Below are 26,822 nucleotides of genomic sequence, written 5' to 3' on the forward strand. Positions count from 1 at the left end.
ACAAAATTTCAAATCACCAAATAAGCTCGTAAATTTTGGTTGAAAAAGTGTGAATCTGCATGGTGAATATGCTAATGAGCAAGTCTTGGCGGAGAGTCAGCGAGGCACAACTCTTCCCAGAAGTGTTCTGCTCGTTAGACGGAGTACTGAGTACATTAGTATGGTAAGAAAACGCGCGCGAGAGTGGTTTGTACGCAAAGTAGTATGCAACACGGACGGAAGCTAGAAAAGGACCATGCCTATTTGATGTCAAGTACATGATATATTTGATTTTAAAATATATATAAATTTATGTTTACGATATTAAATTACATGAATTATATTTATATATAACTAAGCTTGAAATATTTTGTTTAAAATAATAAAATCACATACTTTCACATTTTATGATAAAAAATTACAACTAATCATTTGAACACTTAAATTGTTTTTTAGAGGCATGGTTGTCAACTTGGTGAGTAGGGCATGAATGATGTAGCATCTTTTTGCAGGCTCTTACACGATCGCCTGCAGGAATTATTTTTCAAAAAATTGCTTACGGAGACAGTTTTTAATTTCCGCGCGTATAAACTGGTGAAAGGTTTTATTTTCTACTCTTCTTATGTATATAGTGTATCAGTACAGTGAAAATCTCAGGACTGCCTCCCTTTAATAGTGAAATGCCGACGACATTCTGGAAAAATTTTAGGCTGTTTTTACTTTGAAAATTTGGCTAACAATTGCCACAGCACGTTAACCTGGCCATTGGAGAGGTCCACCAAAATTGTATGGCTTTGCATCATGTTCTCTTTATAGATGCAGATATATATCAAATATTTCTGAAAAAAAAAGATAAGATTATTCACCGTTCACATTTTCATTTCCAGTCCACAAAAAAGTAATGCTTACATAGCTGGTAAGTGAAAACACAGCAAAATGAATAACAATCATAAATATTGTTTTAACACCTAGTACTATCAAAGAAAAGTTATTTAGTAGTCATACAAAAACAAGATTTGTAAGGGAAATTATCAGAAAAAATGTTAGAAATGAAAATCATCTTGAAAGTAGGGCTTGTAGTTATGCGGAGCGTCAATAAAATACTGCCATCTGTTGCAAGCGTGATAACCTTCAACGTCACCAGGTGTGTGCGACTTATCAGACTGACAGGCGTCGATTACAACCCTGGACATATCCGTGTCTGTTCCAATCACCCGATCCAAGGATCGACGGGAGATCAGGAAGCGCCTACGATAGCACGGCTGCCGGGATGGGTGCGAATGGAGAGAGGGCATTTCTCTCTTGGTGTCAATCACGGTTGTCACTCACAATCCCCCCCTCTCTCTCTGTCCCATAGGTGTCTGATAGAGCCTGCTTTTCAGTGGTTTTTAACGTGATAGATGTGTGAGGAATGCAACCACATTGTTGCATATAGGAGAAGTTTTGAGGGTAAGGATCTGCATGGCTATCGCTTCTGGAGTCAGTATACCATAACGAGTTCTGCTTCAAGAGCGATGTTTGGGCCTTGAGGTCTTTTTAAAGGGTATGGCCGTAAGAAAAAAAAAATCAAGCAACAAAAACAGTAGGAATCGGGGAGTTGTCATACTGTGGAATTTATTTCTAAAGCAACAAATAAAGATGGATGAAGTATGTAAAATTCTTTAAAAAAAAAGCTTTAATAGTGAAAGTTAGCAAGGTACCAACAAATGTACAGCATTAATTGCAGATGTAGAAACAACTGTCACAACAGAAATGTTGTACTTGACCAAAACAACAACAACAGCAACAACAACAACAACAACAACAACAACAACAACAACAAAAATTCCAAAGAACTGTAGTCATGAACAACAGAAAGAGCACTTTAATAGCAATGTGAACAGCAAAAAAAGAAAAAAAAAAGAAGCAATATTTAACATTGGCCCCATTCCATTTTTTTATTAACCCTTTGTGTGCTTTGAGTGTGGAATAGCACAGAAAACCCCATAGCCCTGAACACACAGTCCTATGTCCCTGACACAGAAAGGGTTAAAACTTCCAAGTTAACATCCAGGGAGGGGATTTTTTTTTTTAAGCTTGTCATAGCCAATATTTGTGACCCGCTACAACAAAAGGATCCGAAAGTCGGGGGAGGACAATTTTCTGAAATTGGCATGACATTATTCCCTTACTCTTCTACTTTAATTTCATATATACTACAACTCATAGAAGTACTCGGTTGCAGAGATATCGATGATTTATTAGTGCATGTCAAGTGGTAGTGGAAATAAGACTTTCGAGAAAAACGCCTTCAAAGTTTTCCTTCCAACGCTAACATGATCAAGGGAAGGCGAGACAGTTTACACGGCTTGACAATAGAAGGCACGCTCCTAGCAACCTCTGCAATGTTCATTGAAGCTTAGCGCCAGCGGTCTACGCACGACCAATCAGTTATCACGATGCCACCCGCTGACCAATAAGATCACTCCGTCGTTGCTTTGGGCGGAGTCTAGCTGCGGTGCTAAATCCAAATCTTCGGACACGTTTCTGTTCCGTTGAAAGTCGGAAAATCATGGCCCAGAAAAACGCTGATTTCTTGCCTTTCCTTTGAACATTTAGCTTCGAAATTTCGGCAGATGATAGACAAAACATTAGACTACAAAATTATGCCAAAAACATAAATATGATTCGTTTGACCAATTTTGATGATGTGACTTCAAACTCGATTTTCTCGGCTCAGCCGTCAGCGACTTTAGGATCCTTTTGTTGTAACGGGTCACATTTGGTTAATTACATGTATTTGTGAAGAGCCCAAAGAATTGCATAATGGACTCATGAGTCATGAGGGTACCTATCTACACATACCATGTCATGAAGAATGAGTGGTATAACATCATTGCATATGCGACTGCCCAGCTAACAATCCACTAAAAGTAAGCCAAAATGAATTTCCACTTTTCTACAGAGCTTTGAACAATTACCTCTGAACTTTAAAATGATACACTGTACCGGTAACTCATGTTAGAATGAGACCATCCACATCCATGCCAAAAACAAAGAATCTTATTATACATTTATATTAGATAAAGAGAGAGTTAGGGGTGCAGTCTCATAGAAAAGGAGACTCGCAGAAAAGGGAGAAAAGATGATTGAAAGATTATAAGATCACTCAGGTGTGCTGTGCAGCAGTATCGATGAAAACATATTCCATTTCACAGTTAAAGCAGTGTCTGTCTGTAAAAATATCGTCCAGAAAAAACTGCTAATATCTCAATTTTGGTTCAGTTTTAGGCCTCCAAATTTTGACAGTAGATAGAGAAAAGATTGCTCTTCTAGATATGACAAACTGTAAAAAAAAAAGATCAGTCGGGCAACACAAATGGCGTATTTTTGTCCATGACAGACTAGAGAATCCTAATTTCTGACTTTTGTGGGTTTTGAGCTTGGCAGTCACATGGCATGTGGGGGTAGGGAGGGGGTATCAGGGAGTGCTTGCCAAGAATGATTACAATGCTACATAACATATAAAGTACATTGTTTCATTGGTCATCTTGGGCATGATGACTAGTCTCAAGTCCAGGGTAATGTATCCCTGAACTTTGCTTCAGCATGGGTTTCTAGGACAGCTGCTACGCAAAAGTGTGCAGCATTATTTTATGAAATAATTAGGTGATCCGAGTATCCTCTCGGATCACCTTCTGTATCTGTACTGATTCTTTATTCTTCTTTCTTTGTTTCTTTCTTTATTTCTCCTCAAAAGTTGTGCAGAGGTTAGCTCAGAAAGTGCTATGCCTATCAAGTTCAAACTTATACCATGTATGTATCGTGTCCCAAAGACGACAGATCAAGTAAAATCATTGTGATCAGTTGACCGTGACGTCACTATGACGTCATTATATGAAAACACATTCTCAATCATATCTCATTAATGGGATGGAATTTTTAAATGAAATTTACGTCACATATATTTCAAGTCAAGCGAATTCTATTCATATTGTCAAAATTTATATTTTCTCTTAAAACGTGCGCGTACGCGCGCGTTGAAATATTTGTATGCTCCAATCAAGCCCAAAATTTTTTTGCACACGTTTCAGACCATTTAGAGCATTTTTTGAAAAAATGAAAAAATCGGACGGACGCGTACGCGCGCGCGCATATACGCACGCACAGCTCATATGCAATCGAAATTTCCCATTTTTTTCACTGTGATCAGATGTCTGAAATGTGAAGGAATATTTCTACCAAGTTTCAAGTCAATCCGACTCAATATGACGTCATACGGGCCCGTCAAAGTTGAAATTCCGCGCGCGCGTCAATGGCGATAGACAGTGCAACTATGCCAAAAAACCGCAAATCTTAAATCCGATTTTACTCGTCAGGATGGACGGTGACCCCCCATTTCCTTTACATATTCTGAAAGCTGATGAGTTGTATATGTCATTTCATGGGTTGGCGATGCTGAAAAAATGATTAAAAGATATCAAATTTCTTAATAAAGTAAAAAAAGTAAATTTTCAAAATGACGTCATCAAATTTCAAGTTTACTCGAGCGTATCTCACTTATCCTTTGCCAATTTTCACCCAAATTTCAATATGTTGTAGCTTATGAAATGCTCTTTCATAAATTAAATACACAATTTTCATTAGATGACGACATCACCTCGAAAAAATGGATTGAAGGTAACCTTGTCAAATTTGACCAGTTTACGTGTAAATCTCTATGGGAGTGCAATTTTTATGGAAATGAAAATTGACATGACTATCTTTATCGAGCACTAGCTCACTTATGCTTTAGTGAATTTCTCTAAGGTTTTAATATGTTGTAGCTGAGACGTAGGGCTATCGTAAGTGTGCCCTTTGTTTTTTCATACGTTGTCGGGATCACGTGAAAAAACTTGGTTGAAATTAAAGTTTATCTTCGATGTATTGAGATATTCCTTTCTTTTTGCAACTTTATGTGCAATAACTCAAGAAAAACATACCCTATCACCACCATATTTTGCACATGTTTAGTTCATGTCACGAACATTATTTCATAAAATAACAACTACTTGATCAGACGCCATCTTGGGTATGTAAATTAGGGTCAAAGGTCATAAATGTTTCATCCTGTATCTTGGTGAATACATGACCTATCTTTCCCATATTTTGCACACGTAAAATCCATGTTACAGGGATCATTTCATAAAATAACCACTTTTTGCTCAGATGCCATCTTGTCTGTGCAAAGTGGGGTCAAAGGTCATATGTACTTCTTTTTCTATGTTCGCTATGACGTGTTATCTCTATGGGAGGGAATTTTTTAGATGTGAAAATTGACATGACTCTCTTTATCGAGCACTATCTTACTTATGCTTCGGTGAATTTCTCTCAGATTTTGATATGTTGTAGCTGAGACTTTGCAGTATCAGGACTCGAATCATTGATAAAAAAAATCGGATCACCTTAATTTGTCAGTGATGACAAATTACAATCTCTAGTTTTTATTGTTTTGTTTTGCATGTCATGTGTTCATTAATTGTAACAAAGTTTTGCCCATTGTTGCAGAAAGCATTTTGTGATTCAGTCTGATTAGAGAATCAAAAGTTGTCAAACTTGTGTGCTCAGATGAATCATCGCCAATGCAATGTCAAATCAACCCGTTGAGGACAGACTGATTTCCCATAGACACCTGCCCGAGTATTCTTGGGACTCGTCCGTAACGGGTTAACTCCTTGTTGGTACAGAAATCAGTTCTCATCTTTAGTGTTAATTGAACTGTGAACAAATGCTACTCGACTAGACTGCTTGGAAGTTTATAAGTTAGGTAACCTAGTACCCTGTTTCTCAAAGTGCTTTAGTGTGGCTCAATTGTAAGATTAACAATGTGCAATAATTGCAGGTTGACATGGCAACAGCTAGATATGAACTAGTTGGCATTTCCCGTTGCCTCGTTGCCATGGTAGCTGCAACTTTTAATTGTTGATGATCCGGGGACCTTCCTCATTAAGCAGGATGATGACCTGTTAATGATTTCATTCCTTTGTACTCGTCTTGTTCTATCAATAACCATATTCCTGTACAAGAGAAATCTGTAGACAGTGGGATGTCCAATTACTTGATCTGTTAAATACAGTGTACTTAAGTTTGAACAGTTGATCCATGTTTTTTGGTGATGTGTTTAGTGCATCCATATCACCTATCTGAAGCCTTTACTCTTTACAATCCACAGAGATTCAATGGAAAAGTTTTACAAGGAATGCATTGTTCAGCAAGTTTTCCCAGAGGGATAGGAAAGCATGGATAACCCCACTGCTGACTTTGGCTGATTTACTTGTGAATTGATAGATCAACTACAATATATGCACTATTATTCTTATCATTGCTGCATTGTACAGTATCATGTGCTACGCACTTGTTCCTTTTTTTTCTGAAATTAGGAACAGAACAGACTTCAACAAATGTATAATGGTCTCTGCGTTTCTGTTTCTGCACATGAGTACTTGTGGTTCAAATTTGCACACAGGGTGAAGTTACTGGGGTAACTTGAAATGGCAAAACTATAAAGTGATGGCATTTTACTCTATTTGAGACAGGTGGAAAACTTGATACCTGACATGTGTAGTATGAAATGCTGATCAGAAGCTGGAAATTGTACATGTATAGGTGGCAGACTTGTGACGTCTGTGCAATTGAGTCTCTAGCAACATAGCTCTTCTCGATTACACATTTCCTAGATTGTCATCCTAACACTTCCATATGTGATATGTATTCATGAGTTCAAAACATTGTAGCAATCTGCCACTTTAATAGTGGGACAGAAATTTTGTGCTTACCAGTAATTCCACCTGAAAAAAAAAGTTGCTTGTCTCCACACACACAGTTCTAATTAACTGACAAGTCATTTGTATGTAATGGATGTGATTTCAAAGAAAACAGAAGATAATGAAACAAAGTCCCAAATGTAGCAGCAAACTCTATTCTTCTCTGTGTATGTAGGAGAAGAGAAAGAATTTATTTAAAGAGGCCAACATTTGAAAGAGTCAAGGAGTTTATACCTTCACCCTATTTTCAGCTTAACCCGTTGAGGACGAGCTGATTTCGCTACAACACACATTTCCCATAGACCCCTGTCCAAGTACACTTGGGACTCGTCCTCAACGGGTTAACATGGGATTAAGCTGTAGCACCTCTATCTGCCATTTGAGGTTAATTGCAAGTACTTAGTCAGTTTCGCAGACACTTTTGAGGCTCAGGAAATGCTTGTTAAGGTGCTAAGTCCATTACAATAACCCTGCTAAAGCCTCCTATTGTATTAGACACTTGTACTTTCTGATAAAAGTTGGCTGTATACCTTTACTGAGGTCTGTAGATCTAAAGTGTTAATGAATATTCCTCTGGATAAGCTATCAGGTGCAAGCGTGCTACTGTTGACATTTTGTCAAATCAGGTTACAGTACAGAACTGTTAGGTCAAATCACTTTGACATGTTGAAATGACTAACAAGCAAGAGCTCTGTGCATGATATGTGTCTGGATACACTTAATGTCTTTTCTGTTTAGCGAGTATCTTAAAGTGTATTTGTTATGTTCTTACTTTTTAAAAAGTGTTATTGTGTAGTCTTGTGCAAAGTAAAGGAAACTTGAAAATAGAAATATATATTAACCAAAGTAGCAATAAACTACTCAAAAAGTGTGTTTTGTTTTGTTTTGTTTTGTTTTTGTTTTTTAGCTCAGTCCGGTAAAATGAATTTCGCGTACAATTAAAGTTTTACAGTTAAAAGTTTTATGCTTATGAAATGCCTTTTGCTTAGAGTTTTTATTCCATGGAATCAAAACATAAAATAGCATTATATTGAACAAGCAAAATATTTGACTTAATGTGTGCATTTTTTTGTGTGCTATAGTTTCATGTCGTGTGAAATGCATGAACATTTCACACCATGAAAATTTATACTTTTACAGCACAAGTTTAAGAGTTGCAGCAATGTGTTGCTTACCGCAACAAACCTGTTCATGCATCAGCATCGTGTGAACACTGTTCATGGACAATGTGTGACCGCAAGCACCTCATTTGCAACAGTCTCACATGGAAATGCATGTATGGAAGTTGATGAGTAAGAATAACTAGTACTGAAACATCTGTGATCTCAGCCAGCCCCAGCCTTCGTCAAAGGCTGTCTTGCTATAATCTGATAATTGCAAAAAGAGTGAGAAAGACTTGTTGGGTGAGACCAGAGAGCTTGTACTAGAAGAAACCTGGAAGTGTAATCAGAAAGTTGTGCTGAAAAACTTTTTTTTTTGCTCGTTAGCTGATGAAACTCGGAAGTGGCAAAAGAAATATAAACTGGCCCCCCCCCCCAATTTTAAAAATGTGGCGCCAATCATGTTAGAGTGCTTACTTGCCATACGCCCGGTATAATTCCTTATAATTGCTCTGTGATTGCGCGGAGAGACCCGCGACACTAGGCTTACCCCTCATATGATATAGCTAGCTAACCTGTTAGCATGTATGAGCAACCAAGGAGCAGCCATATCAAGGAGTGCGGATCGAGTTGCGTAAGAGTCAAGTATGCCCTGTAAAAATGTTACTCGAGTGTGTAGAGTACACATGCCGGTCGAAGTCCACCATTAGGCCTACTGTTAAAAGTTGGTAACATATATGGGTTCTTGTGATCACAAATATTACTGTATACGCATATAAAAAGTCTAAATTTTCGCGAATTGTCACTTCCCGATGATTTCGTGAGTGGTTAGATTTGCGATTGTGGAGTACTGTACTAACTGGAGAAATATGCGTGGGTGTCACATTCATATCAGGATCAGAGTCATTAGTTTTGCGTGTTTTTAACAAAATTCGCAGCTAGCACCTGACTCACAAAATTCGTGAAAATAAAAACCTCATGAAATATTCGCCATTTACAGTATTCCATAGTTCGCTGTCTATAGGTAGAAAAATCTCTTTGAGCAAGAGAGAGCTGAAGCCACCAGTTAGGGGCAGGCCCAATTGAAAGGGCCTTAATCTAAACCTGTCCATTATATCTGTTACAGATGTTACAGATGAGTCCCATGGTTACTCGTGCAGGTGTCTATGGAAATGGGTGTTGTAGCAAAATCAGCCCCTCCTGAAGGGGTTAACTTGGACTTTTGAATTACCCAAGTTTGCTAACACTCATTGGTAGAGAAACACGACAAATCAAACCGAGTTCTTTTGCGCTAACGGTCAAAAGTGGCAAATGTAGCTATTCGTACCATTGGTCAAAGTGAGAACTGAATTATTCAATAGCTGGATTTTGCAGTAGGAGTTGTGTGCCAGTCAAACTTTTCTCTAGCTCATAAATTGTATCCACATTTTGCAGACCTCTAAAGATCCTTGTGCTGATTATCCCTTCTTGCATTGTATATCAGTGCATGCCAACAGCAGTGGAAGGGCCTTCCAAAAAGGCGAAGCCAGCTCAGGTTTTCTTCTATTTTGACAACCCGGTGCTGTATAAAGGAAGCAAGACTTCAGGTGAAAGATTGTTGGGATATCCCACCTGCAAAAATGGTGCGAGATATCGAAGCTATGGATGATGTCATCGGCAGCGTGGATGAAAAATTAGGTCGCAAGCACGCAATGTGCATTATGACAAATTTTGATTCAAGGCTGTGATTTGAACAACAATGGGACTCCGCAGATTTTATCGTCAGATATTGTGAGGGGGCATATAAAGCACTTGATAAGGAGAATGAGAATGAGAAAATAATTTTAGGAACGACTTGCATGTCTCTGTTTCTTTCCCAAGGGCAAAGTTGTCTCGCCCAAAAATGACACATTCTTTTCTGGCAGTCACTGCCATGTGCAGGTAGAACGTACTGGCAAATTTGAAGGATTCGCAGATGCACTATGGATTATAGTGTAGATGCCCTGACTCCCATGGCCTTCTCTGGCCAAATGAGGCACTGCTTTATCAACATATCAACAGCGCAGACACTTTAACCCGTTGAGGATGAGTCCTTAGTATACTCGGGCCAGTGTCTATGGGAAATGCATGTTATTGTAGCAAAATAGTCCTCAACGGGTTAAGAAGAGAAAGAACTCCAGCATTTTCCTCTGATGTATATCTAAGAATTCAGTCAGAGATGGTTGAGTCTGACCTACAAACAACCCATGTGGAGGGGAAAGGAGCTCAATGGGTGTCGGCAGCAGATAAACCCTGTGAGGGAGATGGATACAATCCGCACAGCACCTGTTTCAAATGACCCTCCCTATACTTCACTCTCCCCCTTCTCTCTCTCCCTCCACTCTTTTAAATCTCTCTGCTCTCTCTCCTTCTTTCCTTCTCTCTCTCCCTCTCTCTCCATCTCTCCTTCTCTGTCCATCTTTCTCCCTTGATTTGATTTGATTTGATTTTGATTTGATTTGATTTCATATTCTATCCATGGGCTCCTTGTTGACATTTGAAGGGGCCCAGGTATTCCTGGGTCCCTCTTGTTGGCTCCGCTGGACAGCTCCATGACATTTGCTCCTGCGACAATTGCACCAATGAAATATCTGCATGCTAGCCCAAATATCAAATTCTACCCACAAACATAACCCTAACCCAAATCCTAATCCTCACATTAAAGATAATATAAAGTTTTGGTACCTCAAAAGTTTTCCTGAGTTTCCTTGTCTTAGTTTGTGTTTCAGGTTAAAGTACCTGTCATATAACTAACACTGTGAGACTTACTCGCCCCAAAGTGCTCTCATGTCTGAATAGTAATCATGCAATAATGGTTTCGTACAATACGTGTATATTGATTGTCGCGGTACCGCGTCGAGTCAAACTAACGGCTCGTTCGAATTTTTCAGAGCCCGCTCTGCTCTGGTACGAAACCATTATTGCATGATTACTAAGACATGAGAGCACTTTGGGGCGAGTAAGTCTCACAGTGTTAGTTATATGAATTAAGGTACTTTAACCTGAAACACAAACTAAGACAGGGAAACTCAGGGAAACTTTTGAGGTACCAAAACTTTATATTATCTTTAAACTAAACCTAAAACCATACCACAACCCTAACCCTCTTAAAGTCCCTGGAGAAAATTAGACCCGAGCAATTTTCGCAGGAGCAAATGTCCTGTTACCCCTCGCCATATGTCACAGGAACCTGCAGGAAATGCCAGTCATTGTGTTAAACATAGTCATCATGATGGTAGGTAATAGTCATTGTGATAGAGCATCAGTCATTTTGACAGATCATGCCTTGTGACATGTAGTCATTGTGCTGAGCATGAAATGTAGTTCAAACTGTCCAATATAGATTGTACGGGTCTGTATATCAACCAAACTTGCAGAAATTTTCAGCAAGGGGGAAAAAATATGAATACAAAGAGCAACGCAACATTGCAAAAAATGGAATGGATATTGTACATCTTTTTTTTTGTGTGTGTGTATGTGTGTGTGTGTGTGTAACTGACTGTCTATTAATAAACCTGGTAGACTCCAATTATAGGACTAGCCTATTACTACCACAAGTTAGAATGCACGTACTGTACACACACACAAAATGTCAGCACATGTAATGGTGATTTTGTTCAGGCAAAATTCTGACGAATTACCCCCAAATTGACACATCTGTGACTTCTTTGGGCCATTCAAGAAGAAGAAGAAAAAGGAGGAGGAGAAGGAGGCGGAGGAGGAGGAGGAGAAGAAGAAGAAGAAGAAGAAGAAGAGAAGAGATGTCAACAGTGACATCTAGAATTAACAAACAAAAATCCTTTAACAATTGCTTATAAACATCCAAGCCAGCTGTTTGTGATTCAATTTCAGAGTTTATCTTTCAGTAAGCCAAGGAATTTCTCTACCCTACTTTGATGGACCCAGTGGAAATATCAGGTTGCCCCAAAACTCACCTGGAGTTGCAAGATAACGCCAGGAGGGCTGGAGACAGAATTTGAAATGAGAGATTTCTTTTTTTCCCCCCTTTCTTTCTCGAGGGGTAGCTAGAGGGGCGGGGACTGGGGTGGGATTGGGTTCATACTGTTACGGTTTGCCTTCATTGTTGCCATGGTAACTTTCACTTGTGAGATAAACAAAGTTTAAAAGTTACCTACCGGTATACAGTACCTCTGTTGGGGCTCCCCCTTTCAACGCCACACCCGTCTTGTTTTGCCAGGAAGTTGAGGTCTGGTGTCATAGGTGTCTCATAGTCTTTCCTCCCAGACTCGCCTTCTCCAGAAATTCCCATGCTACGATGGTGTATCAAATGTGAATATCAAGAAGGAATTGTGTCTATTCTGTCTTCAAGTGACAACTCAACTAGTAACCCCCCCCCAAAAAAAAAAGAAAGAGGAAAAAAATAAGAGAGAAAAAAAGAAGATAAGAAAATGAATTTCTCCATTAATATTGCTAGAAAAAGCTCTTACCCCTTTATGTGGGAGCCTCCATAACCATAGATACTCCTGAAAGAAAGATATTATTCAGAGGGGTGAAGACTCAGGTTTGAGTTTCTTCAGTTTGTCTCCCTCTACAAATGAAAATTTGTTAAGGTCGCAACTGCTGATCTGTAAATTAACAAACATGTCGGAAAAAAGGAACCAGTGGGACTCGAACCTGTCATCTACTGCTTTCCGGGCAGCGACACTACCACCAGATACTCCTGTACAATATGTGTATGGGGAATGTAAAATCCCATATCTATATGTAGCAGTTTCATCAATATTGCTGTTGTAATTTAGGATGCTGTATGCTTTATTATTTAGGTCATTACAAACAGCTGATGATACTCGCAAGTCTGTTGCAGTCTTTGTTCAGAGAAATTGCTACAAATATTGAAGAGGTACAGTATAAATTGTAATGCCCGGTTGTTTTTTCTTAACATTATGAATATTTCAATGTGATAAAGTAACCTGCAGTTCAGAGCCAATCAAGATTCCACCAATTCATCTTATGATGCCATTTGTTACCAAAATGTCACATGCCATATTTCAAATGGACTTTAAGTTTCTCTTATGCAAAGGAAATACAATGTTTTCCTTGAATCAGCTCTTTCCATGCAAGATTCTGAAATTCACATCGATTTTGTTTATACACTACAACAATTCCTGTAGCCAATACATGTATGTAGGTTAAAGGGATAGTATAGTATTGGTGGAGATGAGAACTGGGTTTTTAAATTTTTGCAAGATACCAAGAAAACACTTTAGTACAGAGCGTACCATTTTAAGAGGAATTCGAAGTTTGTTTGATGAAAACTGGGTTTGGAATTACTGAAACATCCAAAAACAAAGTAAAACAAAGCGATTGTAATAAAGTGTGGGTCCCACACTTTCTTAGAAATCACATGCTTGCTGTGAGTCTGAAAAAAAAAATGCCTTCCTCCAAAGAAAAGATGGTATATAGCATGACCATGAATGACGCACAGTATGCCTCCTTTTATCATTTCATATACTCTCCGATAGTTTGCGGAATAATCTTTCAAAGGCATATCCGTACAGACCATTATTTGCTAAATGAATGAAATAAGCTACCCTTTTGAAACTTTGGAGACTTCTTGAGACCTGTGCCTATCAACTCTCGATAAGACGTCAATAGTTGCCACAATTTAAGCTGTTAAAATTTGGGGACTTCTTGACCACTGCGGCCATCGACTCCTCGACGAGACGTCTTCCTCTCAACTCCAAACGATGGGAGTAGTTAACGATATTAGCCGAGGTGATAGTGGATTACTTCCGGAGGTTCCTGGTGGAGGAAACGCCCGATTAGTGAGACGGAGAGAAGCTCTCCTGGATTAAGCCACACTTTCCCTGGCAACAGGTCCTCTCTCATTGGTTTATAAGGCACCTTGGTCTCTGAATCATGCCTCAACGTTAACCCGTTGAGGACGGGCTGATTTTTGCTACAACATGCATTTCCCATAGACACTTGCCTGAGTATACTCGGGACTCATCCTCAACGGGTTAAAAGACAGGAAATCTTTCTTGGGCAGTAACTGATACTTTGATTTTGTGCTTAACCCATTGAGAATGGGCTGCTTTTTCTACAATATATATTTCCCATCAATAGACTCTTGCCTGAGTATATGCAGGACTCATCCTCAGTGGGTTAAAGGACTTATGCAGTGCAATTACATGGTACCTTGTATCAATTTTTAATGCCCTCAACATCACTTAACAACAGCATATCTAAATATGTGGCATGTATTTTATGGTAATTTTTCTACAATTTTTCTTGGGATTACTATTAGATGTAATGTCTTTTGGTAGTCATATTTGCTCATAGTCTACGGGAAGGTGCATTCCAATGTCTTTTGTTTATGACATTAGTACTTTAGCAGTGAATGACAGATGATGTCATTGACAGAATCTAGGTTTGATTTTTTTTTTTTTTTTTTGTGGGAGTATTCAAGTAATCTGAAAAAGAATTTGGTAGAAAATGAAAGTGAAAGATTTGATATGTCTTTGGATGTTTATTTGATGATGTTGAGGGTGTACTGAATCAACACAAATCAATGCGTATACTGTACATGCCGAATATTTCGCGAGGTTTTTATTTTCGTGAATTTCACGAATCGGATGCCATTCGCAAAATTAAAAACACGTGAAAATATTGACTCTGATCCCGATGTGAATGTGACGTACCTGTGTACATTTCTCCATTCAGTACAGGACTCCAACATCGCGAATTTAACCACTCGCGAAATTGTCGAGAATTCCCGAATTGCGAAAATTTAGACTTGCGAAATATATGGCTCATACAGTAATTGCACTGTGTAGGTCCTTCAACACTTATTGTGCTTTATTCGCCGAATGACACACACGCTGGAATGCCTTCTTTGCTGGTTGGCAGTGATGTCTGGAAACTAATTATCATTGAATAGAGATTACCAAATTCCTATTGTGTCAACATACAACTGTATGACTTTCTGTAATTCTACTGAGGCACACTGCCACACTTGAGTGGGCTTGCTAATCTAAAACTACCCTGGTATACTTGCTCAAGTTTGGATGGATTCCTAAATGCCTGGGAAATGTTTGGCAAGTTATGCTTGAACACGTAAGTGTCCTGGGCACACGATAACAAATTTGAATTACTAGTATTGGTAACGTGTCACTTCATCCCGTATTTTCCCCCTTTTTGGCAATCCCTGCAGACAATATGTGGTGGGCTTGCTGACATTCTAGAGGTCTTGAGCATGCATGGAAGAGGTTTTTGGTATCCGTTGATCCAATTTGGGCCTGGATTCAAGCAATTAATGGCAGTCATTGCCGTCCCAGTTTGTCTAGAGGCCCCTTCTTCGTGGGAAATTTGAATTTGTTCTGCTTCCTCCATTTTTTTTTTCCTACTGGCTGTCTTCAAAGTCATCTGTCAAGAAGAAAAAGAAGAAAAAAAAAAGACATGACACTTAAAGCAGGCTCATAGCACTTTAGTATGTACCAATACTAGTCAGATCTTCTCATTTATATATTTTTCCTTTTTTGTTGTTGAAATGTACACAAATGAATTTGGAATCTGTTACATTTTTTATGGATTTTTCAGTGATTATGATTAGGATTAGGCCAACAATGTGATATTAATGATACTTACAGTTATTATGGTTATGATAATGATAATAATGATACTAGTTACCAAGTATCTTTGTATAGTAATACTGAAAGCTAAAGCAATAATAATAATGATAATAATAACAATAACAATAATAATGATGGTAATAATTATAATGATAATAATAATAATAATAATAATGATAATAATTGTACATGTATACTGAAAAACAAACATAGTTATTATCTTCATCTGTAAGGTAATAGAAAAAGTGTTATCAGAACAATGCAGAATAAAAGATACAGAATGGTAGCAATAACAAAATAAGCAATTCAAACGTGAAACAACAACAAAAAAGTTAACAATGATTATTTTTTGAATACACTAAAGGTAACCTTACAAACTCCAACAAAATAGTATAAAAACGGCAATGCATCAGTGGAACAAAAACAGTGGCAATTGAAGTGAAATGAGAGCAGTCAGCATATATCAAACCATGAAAGAAGTTAAGCTATAAATGACACTCTGTGTCAGGAAGTAATCCCCCCCCCCCAAAAAAAAAATAACAAATGACCAAATAGTTAAGGGATGACATTATACCCCTGTTTGCTTCTTACTGGGCTGTTCCATTTCCAAGGTCTCTGAGTGGACTTCATGCCAGGACAGCTTTCTATCTATTGCAAGGCTTTGATGGATTGAATTTGTCTTGATTCAAAAGAAAGTTTTGAGTTCTTTTCACTTTTTTTAGTATAACTGTAACCGTAAATGATGCAATGTCCACCTGACAATGATCTTTGTATGGGTGTTGTGAGGCAACACAAGGGATGTCAGGCTAGAAATAGAATTGCTATATGTGTATCAATTTATTCAGTAGGGCAGGGACAATAGAAAATAATTTTTATGGTCACTGAAAAAAAAAATCAGTATTACATGACACATTTATTTGGCATGGTTATGTTTTAGTTATTAGAAGCACAGTTCAACTGCATCCCCACTTCCCACAAATATATGATATAGACTACTACAGATAACAAAAGCTAAACATTATGATATTTGGAGGCTTCATTGATTGGGGAAAAGAGACCTTGTTGGAGTTTGATGAGGTCCTTTGTGCAGGACAAGAAGAAGACAAAGTGTATCCTTGAAAACTTGCTTAATCCTTTGATAATGGTCTGATTTTGCTACAACACGCATTTCTCATAGACACTTGCCCGAGTATAACTTGGGACTCGTCCTCAACGGGTTAAAGACACCTTATTTAGGTAATGATAATGAAAAAGAAAATTGTTGGCACTTCTAGGGTACCTTGTTGAATACGAAAAAAGTGACAAGGTACCTTGTTAAAATGCACTGACCTATGCAATCTGTTTAGTTCAAGAAGATGAGGCAGCCAAAACTCAACAAGGTGCCAAAGTGAGTGCAAATGAGCCGCCACCTCATCTTAAATAAGGCACGTCAGCAAGTTTCAACAAGGCATCCTTCCACTGCATGTTTTGGCTAACATACCAATACGACTCATAGCTTGATGGTGCTTTGTAGAAGTGATCTTGTCATGATGACCCAGCCCACTTTTAGAATGTCTTACAAAGGACGTTAGAGTGAGATATTTTTGGCTTTGGTCACTGTCCAAGAATTCTTTATGCTCAAAATTGGCTCACACTTGGTGCAGCATGTTAGTAGAATGCACCATGGGCATCTTTCATAATTCAAGTTGGCGTGGAATTGCCGGTTTCTGGATTTTTGCCTAAATTTTGAAGATGGAGAGTGGAAAATAGTGATGCAGCTGCTCGGACTGAAGAAAAGTAAATTACATGCAAACTATCCCTCCCCCACAAACACACATGGGGGGGGGGGGAGGGGTATGGCGCTTGAAAATTGAAGAGGTGATGCTATTGTTTACAATTGAATTTTGTTTTTTGAGGCATCTTCTTGATTGCAATAGGTTACCATAGATTAGATGGTTATTGAAGATCATTTATGGAATATAAGGTTTGTACTAGTATACTGTAAAACGAGGAATGTGAAAAACTGTTTGCAAAATTAAAATGCGTACATGTGAAAGTTCTTGTCTACACTACAGGCATTGAATGTTAGAGACAACTCGCGAAAATTTCATGTCGCGAAAAAGACCATTGGCTCCAATTCGTGAAAATTTCATGCCGCAAAAAAATATCATCGATGTTTTACAGTATTATGTAAACAACCGAATACGGCAGTTCCTGGCTGACGTGGCAGACTCTATGATGCAGGTACACTGCTTTTTTGGTCGCAGACACATTTTGGATTTTTAGCTCATTTTTCCACATGAGACCCACTCTAAAGCCAGCCAGTGAAATAGCAAGAGAACGCCACCGATCAAAAGTTGGCAACCTCAAGTAACACCACGCAGGGCATGACCTGGTAGATTATAATCTCACTGAATCCTTTCATCAATTTATTTACATTGGCGAGTACCCAATCTTAACCACCCCCCCCCATCCCCACTTTTCCACCATCCTGAGTGGTGTTTCCGTAAATCTAATCCTCTCGTTAACAGAGCATCCCCAAAGGGCCACAGATTTACTTCCAGTTTGAATATTAGATGACCGTTCAGGGGACCTTGATGTTTATTCTCCTATACCTGCCCTTCCTTTTCTATCCGCTCTCTTACCCAAGCATCCCTGATATCCTTCCGCCCATTGCGGGCGCACTACCAGCCTGCCCCCCCCCCCCCCAAAAAAAAAAAAAGAAAAAAAGAAAAAAAAAAAGAACATGTCCTCATGCTGTGAGGATCATTAGCGTTTAATCCACACATCTCAGAGTACTTAACATTCTTTTCATGAATCGGTTCCTTTAGTTTGTTCATCACCACAAAAAGTGAAGGGCCAGGCTACTCTACAAAGACTAATTTGAGATGACCCATGTAACAATTGCTATATGAGTGCTGTATTTACTCTCACCATGAAATAAAGTTAAAAAAAAGTTGAAATAAGTACATAAATGTAATCACACTTCAAGAGCTTACCACGTACATGGATCCCCTGTTTGATGTCCATGTTAGCTCAATGATTCCTCTATTTGTGATACACTACTTTCATGTCCTCTATGAATGTTGACATGTCTGGTTGCCGCTTCAGCATAAGATGTTGATTGGATAATTGTCGTATTTTATAGGGCAATTATCCACTTGAGCACTGGACATTACATTCACTGACTAAATGTCTACTCTCTAACAAGTACCCAATAATAAACACGTTGCATGCTCAATATAATTGTAACGTTTACCAGTCATTGTGATAGAACCTTATAAATGAGAAACACACAAACTGAGATGGATGAGAAGTGCTCTTTTGAAGAGTCTGGAAAAGACCTTCTTATTCAAGTGTGTTCTGAATTGGTCATCCACTTGCATCATTCTGTAATGGAATGTGTAATCTGCTCCTTTTAATCCCTGCAGTTTTACGTTGATGAAGATTATGATTACACAGTTACTTGCGACGCTTTGGTCATATAATGTTGAGCAATATGAAACTGAGGAAATACCATAATGTTAATGTGGAAATGGTGAAATTGAATTGCGCAAAATAACTACTAATGATTACTACTAACAGTACTCCATTCCGAGATCTTCAGTCATTGCTGATGGAATGGGCAGGAGTTCAACCATGAAGACTTTTGTTATTGGATGGTTATGATGGATATAACTTTTTGTTGATACAAGATACTTGTCATTTATCTCTTGAATAATACACACTCCACTTCATGGCCATGCATCACATTTGAATGAATTACATTTCCTCGAACTTGATGGAGAATATAACCTCTCGTTGTGCTCCAGGTTGTGAGTGGCTGGTACTATGTGCTGCGGGACGATGTTGGACGGACCAAGCATCTGAAGGCATCCAAGGAACAGAAGGCGCTGGCCAGGTCCCGAGGACGGGGAAAGTCCCTCAAGAGGAAGAGGGAGGAGGGGGATACCGGTGACCGGTCTTCCTCTGTTCTCTGTCTTGATGCATCAATTGCCACGCAGCCCGATCTGCGAACGTCGGGACGAGTTGGCTACAAATTGGTGGACTATCCATCAGGACTTCCAGAGCAGTCTCATGGGGTTGGAAGAGTAGATGGTGGAAGCCACACCAGATGGCCTATTAAACGTGCTCAGCCGGTCCTGGGTAATGAGAAGTTGAGTAATGCTGCAGCAAAGCAGAAGTTTGAGACCTTTCCAAGTAAGCCATCTTCAGAGGTCTTCTCAGGTATTCAGGCTCGAGGAGGAAAAGAGAACGGCAGCACCGTTGGAGTGTCCATCAGACCTGAACCACCTGCCGATGCCAAGGAGGTAGACGTTGCTGGAGAGAAGCAGAATTGGCTACGCAAACCCCTGCATTTCCTCCCGGGGTCCAATCTTCCGGAGGGGAAGCACACCTTGGGCAGCAAGAGGGAGACCCTTATCGCCGAAGCACCAAACAACAGCAAGAAAGTTGGCAGTGCAGGAGGGAAGAGAGCCTTGGAGAACTGCCAGCCAGGAGCATTTCACACCTTTCCTGGGTCTCGCCCAGCTGAAGCCAAGGTCGGGCAGAACCTGGGTCAAGGCTTCGCCAGGTGCCCACCAGCTTCCACTAGCACCTTTGTCAGGTGTCCAACGGCTTCCTCTGGAACCGCCGTTCAAAGGAAGCCAGTCTCGGAGGACTACCTTCATCAGGGATCGTCCAAGGACATCCTCGGCAGCTCTGAGGAAGCAGAGGAGTGGAAGGGTAGTAGAGGAGGCTTCAAAAGACGATCACCGCAGGGCACATCAGAGGAGGGACAGAGTTCTGAGACGGACTCCGCCTACATGGACCGGCCAGACCCACTCCTTTCCTGGATCACCCTTCACTATGTGAGTACTTAATGCTGATTCTTGAATATTCATCAGATGTGAATTCACCTGAAGAAATACAATGTAGATGATGTTGTGCCATAGCTCTTTATGATATCTATTATATCATTCTGCGGTGACAAGACCTTGTATCTCAATTTAGGGTAAAAGTCACTTTTTTGGATTAATTGTCAAATAATCAGTTTAGTGATGTCCTGTCTAAATCCTAGCTGTCTTACCCCTAAAATGAAGGCATCGCATGGAGATATGTCAAAGGAAAGGTAATCCAGTAGCAGTGCTTTGTAATTGGCTGCCATGTCTTTTTGCTCTCCTGAACATTTGACATTTTTGCGATAAAAAGTTTTGTCGCCCCAACAGTGATATGTGTTGTTGTTTTCTTCATAGTTTGAAAGGCCATTGCTTTGTACAGAGCAAATCCTTGCTATTAATATGGCAGCATTTCTCTACGTGTAGCAGCTAGACAGTGTATCTACGTGCAGACTTTTACACAAACATTTATTGTAAAGAATTATTTTTGTTCACATACAGTATTATACTATAGCAGTATGATAAAGTGCGTTTACCCGATATAAGCTGTGCCATAGATAACATGAGTGCATTGCTGACATTTAGATGATGTCATAGTGAGATAAAATACCTGTAGTGCTCTTGAACCTATAAAGTCCTAGGGAAATCTTTGACGGTAAAATAATCATCTTTTCTTCATTATTGAATTGGACAACCTCTAAAAGCTTAGAAAGCATCTTAATTTTGGAAAAGATAAGATGGAACAAGTTCAGTTTAACAAATCTTACTAGAGATATTGGTAATTTAAAAATCACTGACACATTACATATTTAAAAAGTTTCTTAAAAATCTTTAAAATTGTGGAAGAAGAAAATGAGGTCAGATAAGAAAAAAAAACATACTTGTTCTTCTCTTCAGAAGACTAGCAATGAGTAATAAAAATGAAATTGAAAATATACACCAGCAAAGCACAGATATTGGTTTCTTATAAGACTTGTTGGGTTGGATTTCATTGAAATGCAAGCTTAGGGATGTTGTGGAGCTAATGACAACCTTAAAGCAAAAACAACAAGATGTAACTGTATCATATGAGATAGTGTTGGAAAGCAGTAATGTTCTTCATGTGGGAGTGTAAATGGCATTTTCTTTTTTCTGTATAGTTATAATTCAAAGAAAATGTCTCTTTTACTCACGATGCTAACTGACATTTTTGGCAATCCCTTTGCACCAAAAACTGCAGGAAAAAGCTTGCTTTGGAAATGTTAGGCAATAACCTTGACGTAGTATTTTTTTTTTGTAATACATTGGAGAACTCCTCCTCTGCCGTAGGTTGTGATCTGACTTGATCATTAACCTTTTTATGGTATTTTGCGAGAATTTGCAGGGGGGGGGGGGGGACTTGCAGCTAATGCAGAAAGTACCTCGGAGCATCACGTTTTGGCAATCGCTGTTGAAGGTTGCAGATTGATCTAACAACATTAGTCTGAAAGTATGCCACCTCTAGCGGGGGAGGTAAAGCATGATTCATTGCCTGTTTGGTGAATTACCCAGTCATCCCGATCATTTCAACAGTCGCCGCCACGTGATGGCATTTTACGATGTGGAAATAATCCATCGCCATCTTAAAGCGATCCCGCAACCCCCTGAGCCCCTGAAGTCTCAGTCGTGTAAAGATTGCAATCATCGTGTGCTCATCACCCCAGTGTATGTATTAAAAGATCTCACAAAAAATGCCAATTTTGCCTCAGACATTAATTTGTCTCATTCATGCGTGAGTAAAAGTTGCTAACGCTTTCTTGCAAGATATTATTATTCCCCACAGAATTTGAAAATGACTTGTCATATATGCAACAACTTAAATGTGCACCAACGAGTAACACTGCAAAAATGGAGTCGACTTATGTATAGACCTGTAAAATGTCTATAGGACTTTTTCCAAGACCATGAATACATGTTTTATGACCCATAACATTTTCTGTATTTTTACCTCATTTACATTGTCTGTTTTACTGTGTCGTTCTGCAGTGTATGATTCTTTTTTGATAAGCATGAATAACAAAAATATAGAAATAAAATGAATATTTACACTGTACTGTTTCCTAGATGTTAATTTTTGCCTTTATAAGTTCCTTCTATAATAATCAGGACTGCACACTAACTAATTTACAGATGGGTCAGACCAGTAGATATGGGATACCCAGTTTTTCTATGTTTTACAGTTGCATTCCTCAAAAGATAGTAATCACTGGTCCGACAGTGATTTTTACTGGTCAGGGACCGTCGGACCAGTGCCAGTGTGCAGCGTTGTTTGAAACTCGTTATTTCTCCTTTTTGAACATTAGGTTTTTGCAAAAGATTTTTATATTGGTGTGCTTATTTGTTGTTTGTTTTGGTATGGTATTTTGTCCTTTTCTTATCCCAGGTTGTGCTGTGTAAGGATGCCAGTGGCAAATATGGCTTCACTCTCTTGGACACACTGCCAGTACAGGTCGGCAGTGTGGAAAAAGGTAACATGTGCAGATCAACCAGCTGTTGATTCTTGCTCCCTCCTCTTATCTTCATGTCTGGATCTTTTTGTTTAAAAAAACAAAACAAAACAAAAACAACTATTCCCTTATTATTATTTTTTTTTTAAATTGTCTTCTTAAATTCTCTTTCGCTTATCTTTTTTCAAGGTTTCTTTTTCAGCATTTTTGTTTGTTTGTTTTTTTTCCGCCAAATTTATTGTGTTCATTGTTCTTTTCTTTTTTCCCATCTTTTTTGTTTGTATTTCTCTTTATAGATATTCTAGGTTTCTTCTTTGTTTATACCCCCGCCAAACGAAGTTTGAAGGGGGTATATAGGAATCAGCGGACGGTCGGGCGGTTGGTCGGGCGGTCGGGCAGTCGGTCCGTTGCAAATCTTGCGTCGCGAACTACTTCCTCAGTTTTCAACCAATTCCCATAAAACTTGGCACAGATGTGTGCCTTGGGTTGTAGATGTGCAAGACGTATTTTTTGACAGTACCCAAAAGTACGTTGCCATGGTAACGGCATATTATGGGCAAAAATGGGTACAAATCTTGCGTTGCGAACTCCTCCCACAGTTTTTGATCAATTTTTATGAAATTAGGTACAGATGTTCATCTGAATATGTTAATGTGCAAGACACATATTTCCGCAGTGGCAAAAAGTGCGTTGCCATGGTAACGGCATGTTATTGGTAAAATATAGGGCAAAATGCTTCATGGCAAAACTGCTTCATCAGTGTTCTTCCAATTCTCATGGAATTCATATTGAATGTTTGTCTTAGGATATAGGTCAGCATGACACATTTCTTGACAGTGACAAAAAGTATGTTGCCATGGTAACAGCTCACATATTATGAGCCAAAATGATGGAAAATTTTGTGTTGCAAACTACTTCCTCAGTTTTTGCCCAATTTCCATGAAACTTGGTACAGATGTGTGCCTTTGGTTGTAGATGTGCAAGACGCATTTTTTGACAGTACCCGAAAGTACGTTGCCATGGTAACGGCATATTAATGGCAGAAGATCAAGGAAAGATCTTGCGGATTTAACTACTTCCTCAGTTTTTTGACCAAAGCTTATGAAATGTGGCACACACCTTGATCTTGGTGGGAAGATGTGGAATACATATTTTTCGGATGTGTCGGAAGCTGCGTTGCCATGGTAACGGCATATAAATGGCAGAAGATCAAGGAAAGATCTTGCGGATTGAACTACTTCCTCTGTATTCGACTGAAGCTCATGAAATGTGGCACACACATTGGTCTTGGTGGGAAGATGTGCAAGACATATTTTTTGGATGTGTTGGAAGCTGCGTTGCCATGGTAATGGCATATTAATGGCGGAAGATCAAGGAAAGATCTTGTGGATTGAACTACTTCCTCAGTTTTTGACAAAAGCTTATGAAATGTGGCACACACAATAGTCTTGGTGGGAAGATGTGCAAGACATATTTTTCGGACGTGTCGGAAGCTGCGTTGCCATGGTAACGGCATTTAAATGGCAGAAGATCAAGGAAAGATCATTCCTTGGGTAAGACTGTCGTCACGGGGCGGGGGTATTAATCACCTTCAGTGATATTTCTAGTTTCTTGTCAGTCTTGATTCACTATCTTCCTTGTTCTTTTTCCCTTCCTTAATTGTATTTCTTCTCTTTGTTTGCCACCACTGTGTATGGTGTACTTCCCATTCCTTGAATTTGTCCACAACTATGGAGAAAAAACAAGTATGAAATGACTGAGCTGTCATAACAGAGTTTCTGTGCATGGTTCTATGCCTTCTGCAAAATGTACATTCATTATGTGTGATGGCATTTTTTCTTAACCTGTTGAGGATGGGCTGATTTTGCTACAACACACATTTCCCATAGACACATGCCCGAGTGTACTCGGGACTTGTCCTCAATGGCTTAAACTGTGCATGAAACACCATGTTCAGTTTAAAGGCTTGATTTGTGATTTTGACTTGAGCCTGCTAGAGTCTAACAGGGTTTACCTGCATTGAGTTTGTTGATCACATTCTGGTGTGGATCGGCTCCTGATCTACGCTTGTAGATCCTAATCCCACATAGACATCCCCAGCTAGGGTAACTGATTGACACGATTTTGATGAGAACCGTCGGCAGTGAGGATTTGGTCGGAGTAATCCGGGGATAGGTGCAAGGATATGAGTGACTGGAGTGATCCAGTGCATCAACAGGTGGACATGTTTTCCAATAGGGATGTGTGTTTGCTTCTTATTCCTTTCTCTAATCATACTTTGTACATCCATCTAGTCATTTATTCATCTACATTGTACACATTTTTGTCTTCACTTTTCTCTTCATTAATGTAATCATATATGTATCTATTTTGTTTATTTTCTTGATTTAAAAAAAAAATCTATTCATTTGGTCTTTTCTATAAACATGTATTTGGTTGTTCGTTCATGCCTCCCTGTTTCCAGCAATTTGATTTTAATGTAATTTTGTTCAGTTATTTGTTTCTCTTCATTTAACCTTTGCCGTATAGTAAACTGCAGTTACTTTGTTGCCTCACCTTATGGCCCCTTGGGCAACTCTGTGGATAGGTACAATGTACATCCTCAAAATGTTATAAAAATCTCTGCAATCAACATTACCTCTGATTGAATTATCCTGTGTAGTCTGGCTCTCGAACCATCAGAAAAGCAACTGTATCATACTATTAAAAAAAAATAGAAGAAGAAATGATGCAAAGTTTGCTGCATGACTCCTTCTTGGGGAATAATGAATGGATCCTTAAACTATGAGTCAGCTTTTAGGGACCCTGCGGTTGCCCACAGTTCTGAAACCTCTATGAGTGGCATAGGTGTGTTGTAGACCGCTTACTGTGTTGATGGGAATTTTTGGCTAAAGATTCCTCTAGAAATTGATATACTGATGACAGGAAGATGATCTAGCGGTCTACCATGTCCTGTATGTTGGGTAAAAAAAGAAAAAGAAAAAAAAAAGAAACAGATGAACACAAATCAGGGCAGTAATAGTCTTGGGGGTGGGAAAGATAGCTAAGGAATATGGGGTAGGCCTACTGTTTAAGATTTCTTCTTTTTTTAAAGCTCTAAAGTGGTAATTATTTTAACATTGTTAGATCTGAATCCCACTTCTTGTATGTAAGCACTGTAATGTGCTGTAAATCTTCATACTTATTTTTGCTTTAAGCATGAAATGAGTGATGTTGTATGTACATGTATATCAGCATATCTCTTCAAAAGTATTTGCACGGTATTAATTTTTCCTCCTGTGCAGTGGAGCATCATGTAAAACAAGTGTTCGCATAGTGAAATTTTCCTGGTGTTTTTTTGATGCTTTCTTTTCATGATCACATACAGGAAAATAATTAATCTCTTGGGCTTCTGACTGTCTTCCCCCCATCAGAGTGCACTGTGACCTTAAATCGCTCTGAAATTAAAGGAACACACCAATATTTGCATGTCTCTCCTGTTAATCTCAATATCTTTGCGCGTATCGTTGCAGGCAGCCAAGCCGAAGCTGCTGGGCTCCAGAAGGGGGACTACTTCCTGGAGATTGGAGGCTACAACGTCGCTGGCATCAACAGCCGGGGAATCAAAGACATCCTAAAGTGAGAACATAACCTATGGAAGATATGAGATAGTGACATGAGATTGGTAACCAAAGATAGTAGAGATAACAAGATACGAAGGCGCGGGATAAAAATGGACACAAAATGGCTACCCTACATGACAATACAAAAGGGAGCTAAGTACAAACTCAGTACACCTAGAAACATCATTAATTTCCAAAGGTCGTGGTATTTTTATTATCTTAAAAAGATGTAAAAATTATAGTCATAGCTTTTTACCGTTTAAGGGATTATTTTGAAGAACAACATTTTGAAATAATAAGGATTATTTTGTGGAGGTAAAAATTTGGCAACAACATGATCTCACAATCAAAGACGCTTGATAAACAACAACACATCTTCAAAGACAGCGCGTCTCAGGCAAAGACGCACATCACCTGAGAAGCGCTGT

At 39.0% G+C, this 26,822-nt stretch overlaps 1 protein-coding gene across 3 annotated transcripts in view; it reads left to right on the plus strand.

Moving 5' to 3' along the window:
* LOC139735064 (uncharacterized) overlaps positions 1-26,822 on the plus strand; it is a 48,590-nt gene that overhangs the window by 13,946 nt on the left and 7,822 nt on the right. For 2 of the 3 annotated variants that reach the window (XM_071645837.1, XM_071645838.1), the window contains 3 exons: positions 19,263-20,300; positions 22,729-22,813; positions 26,305-26,410. In XM_071645837.1, coding sequence (XP_071501938.1) covers positions 19,263-20,300; positions 22,729-22,813; positions 26,305-26,410 — 1,229 coding nt within the window. Of the gene's footprint in view, positions 1-12,677; positions 12,741-19,262; positions 20,301-22,728; positions 22,814-26,304; positions 26,411-26,822 lie in introns of those variants that run through there. The other variant, XM_071645836.1, reaches the window with a different exon arrangement.

This window comes from Diadema antillarum, unplaced genomic scaffold, assembly GCF_040938485.1.
Source record: "Diadema antillarum isolate AM-2024a unplaced genomic scaffold, OU_Dant_1.0 seq00000563_RagTag, whole genome shotgun sequence".
NCBI lineage: Eukaryota > Metazoa > Echinodermata > Echinoidea > Diadematoida > Diadematidae > Diadema > Diadema antillarum.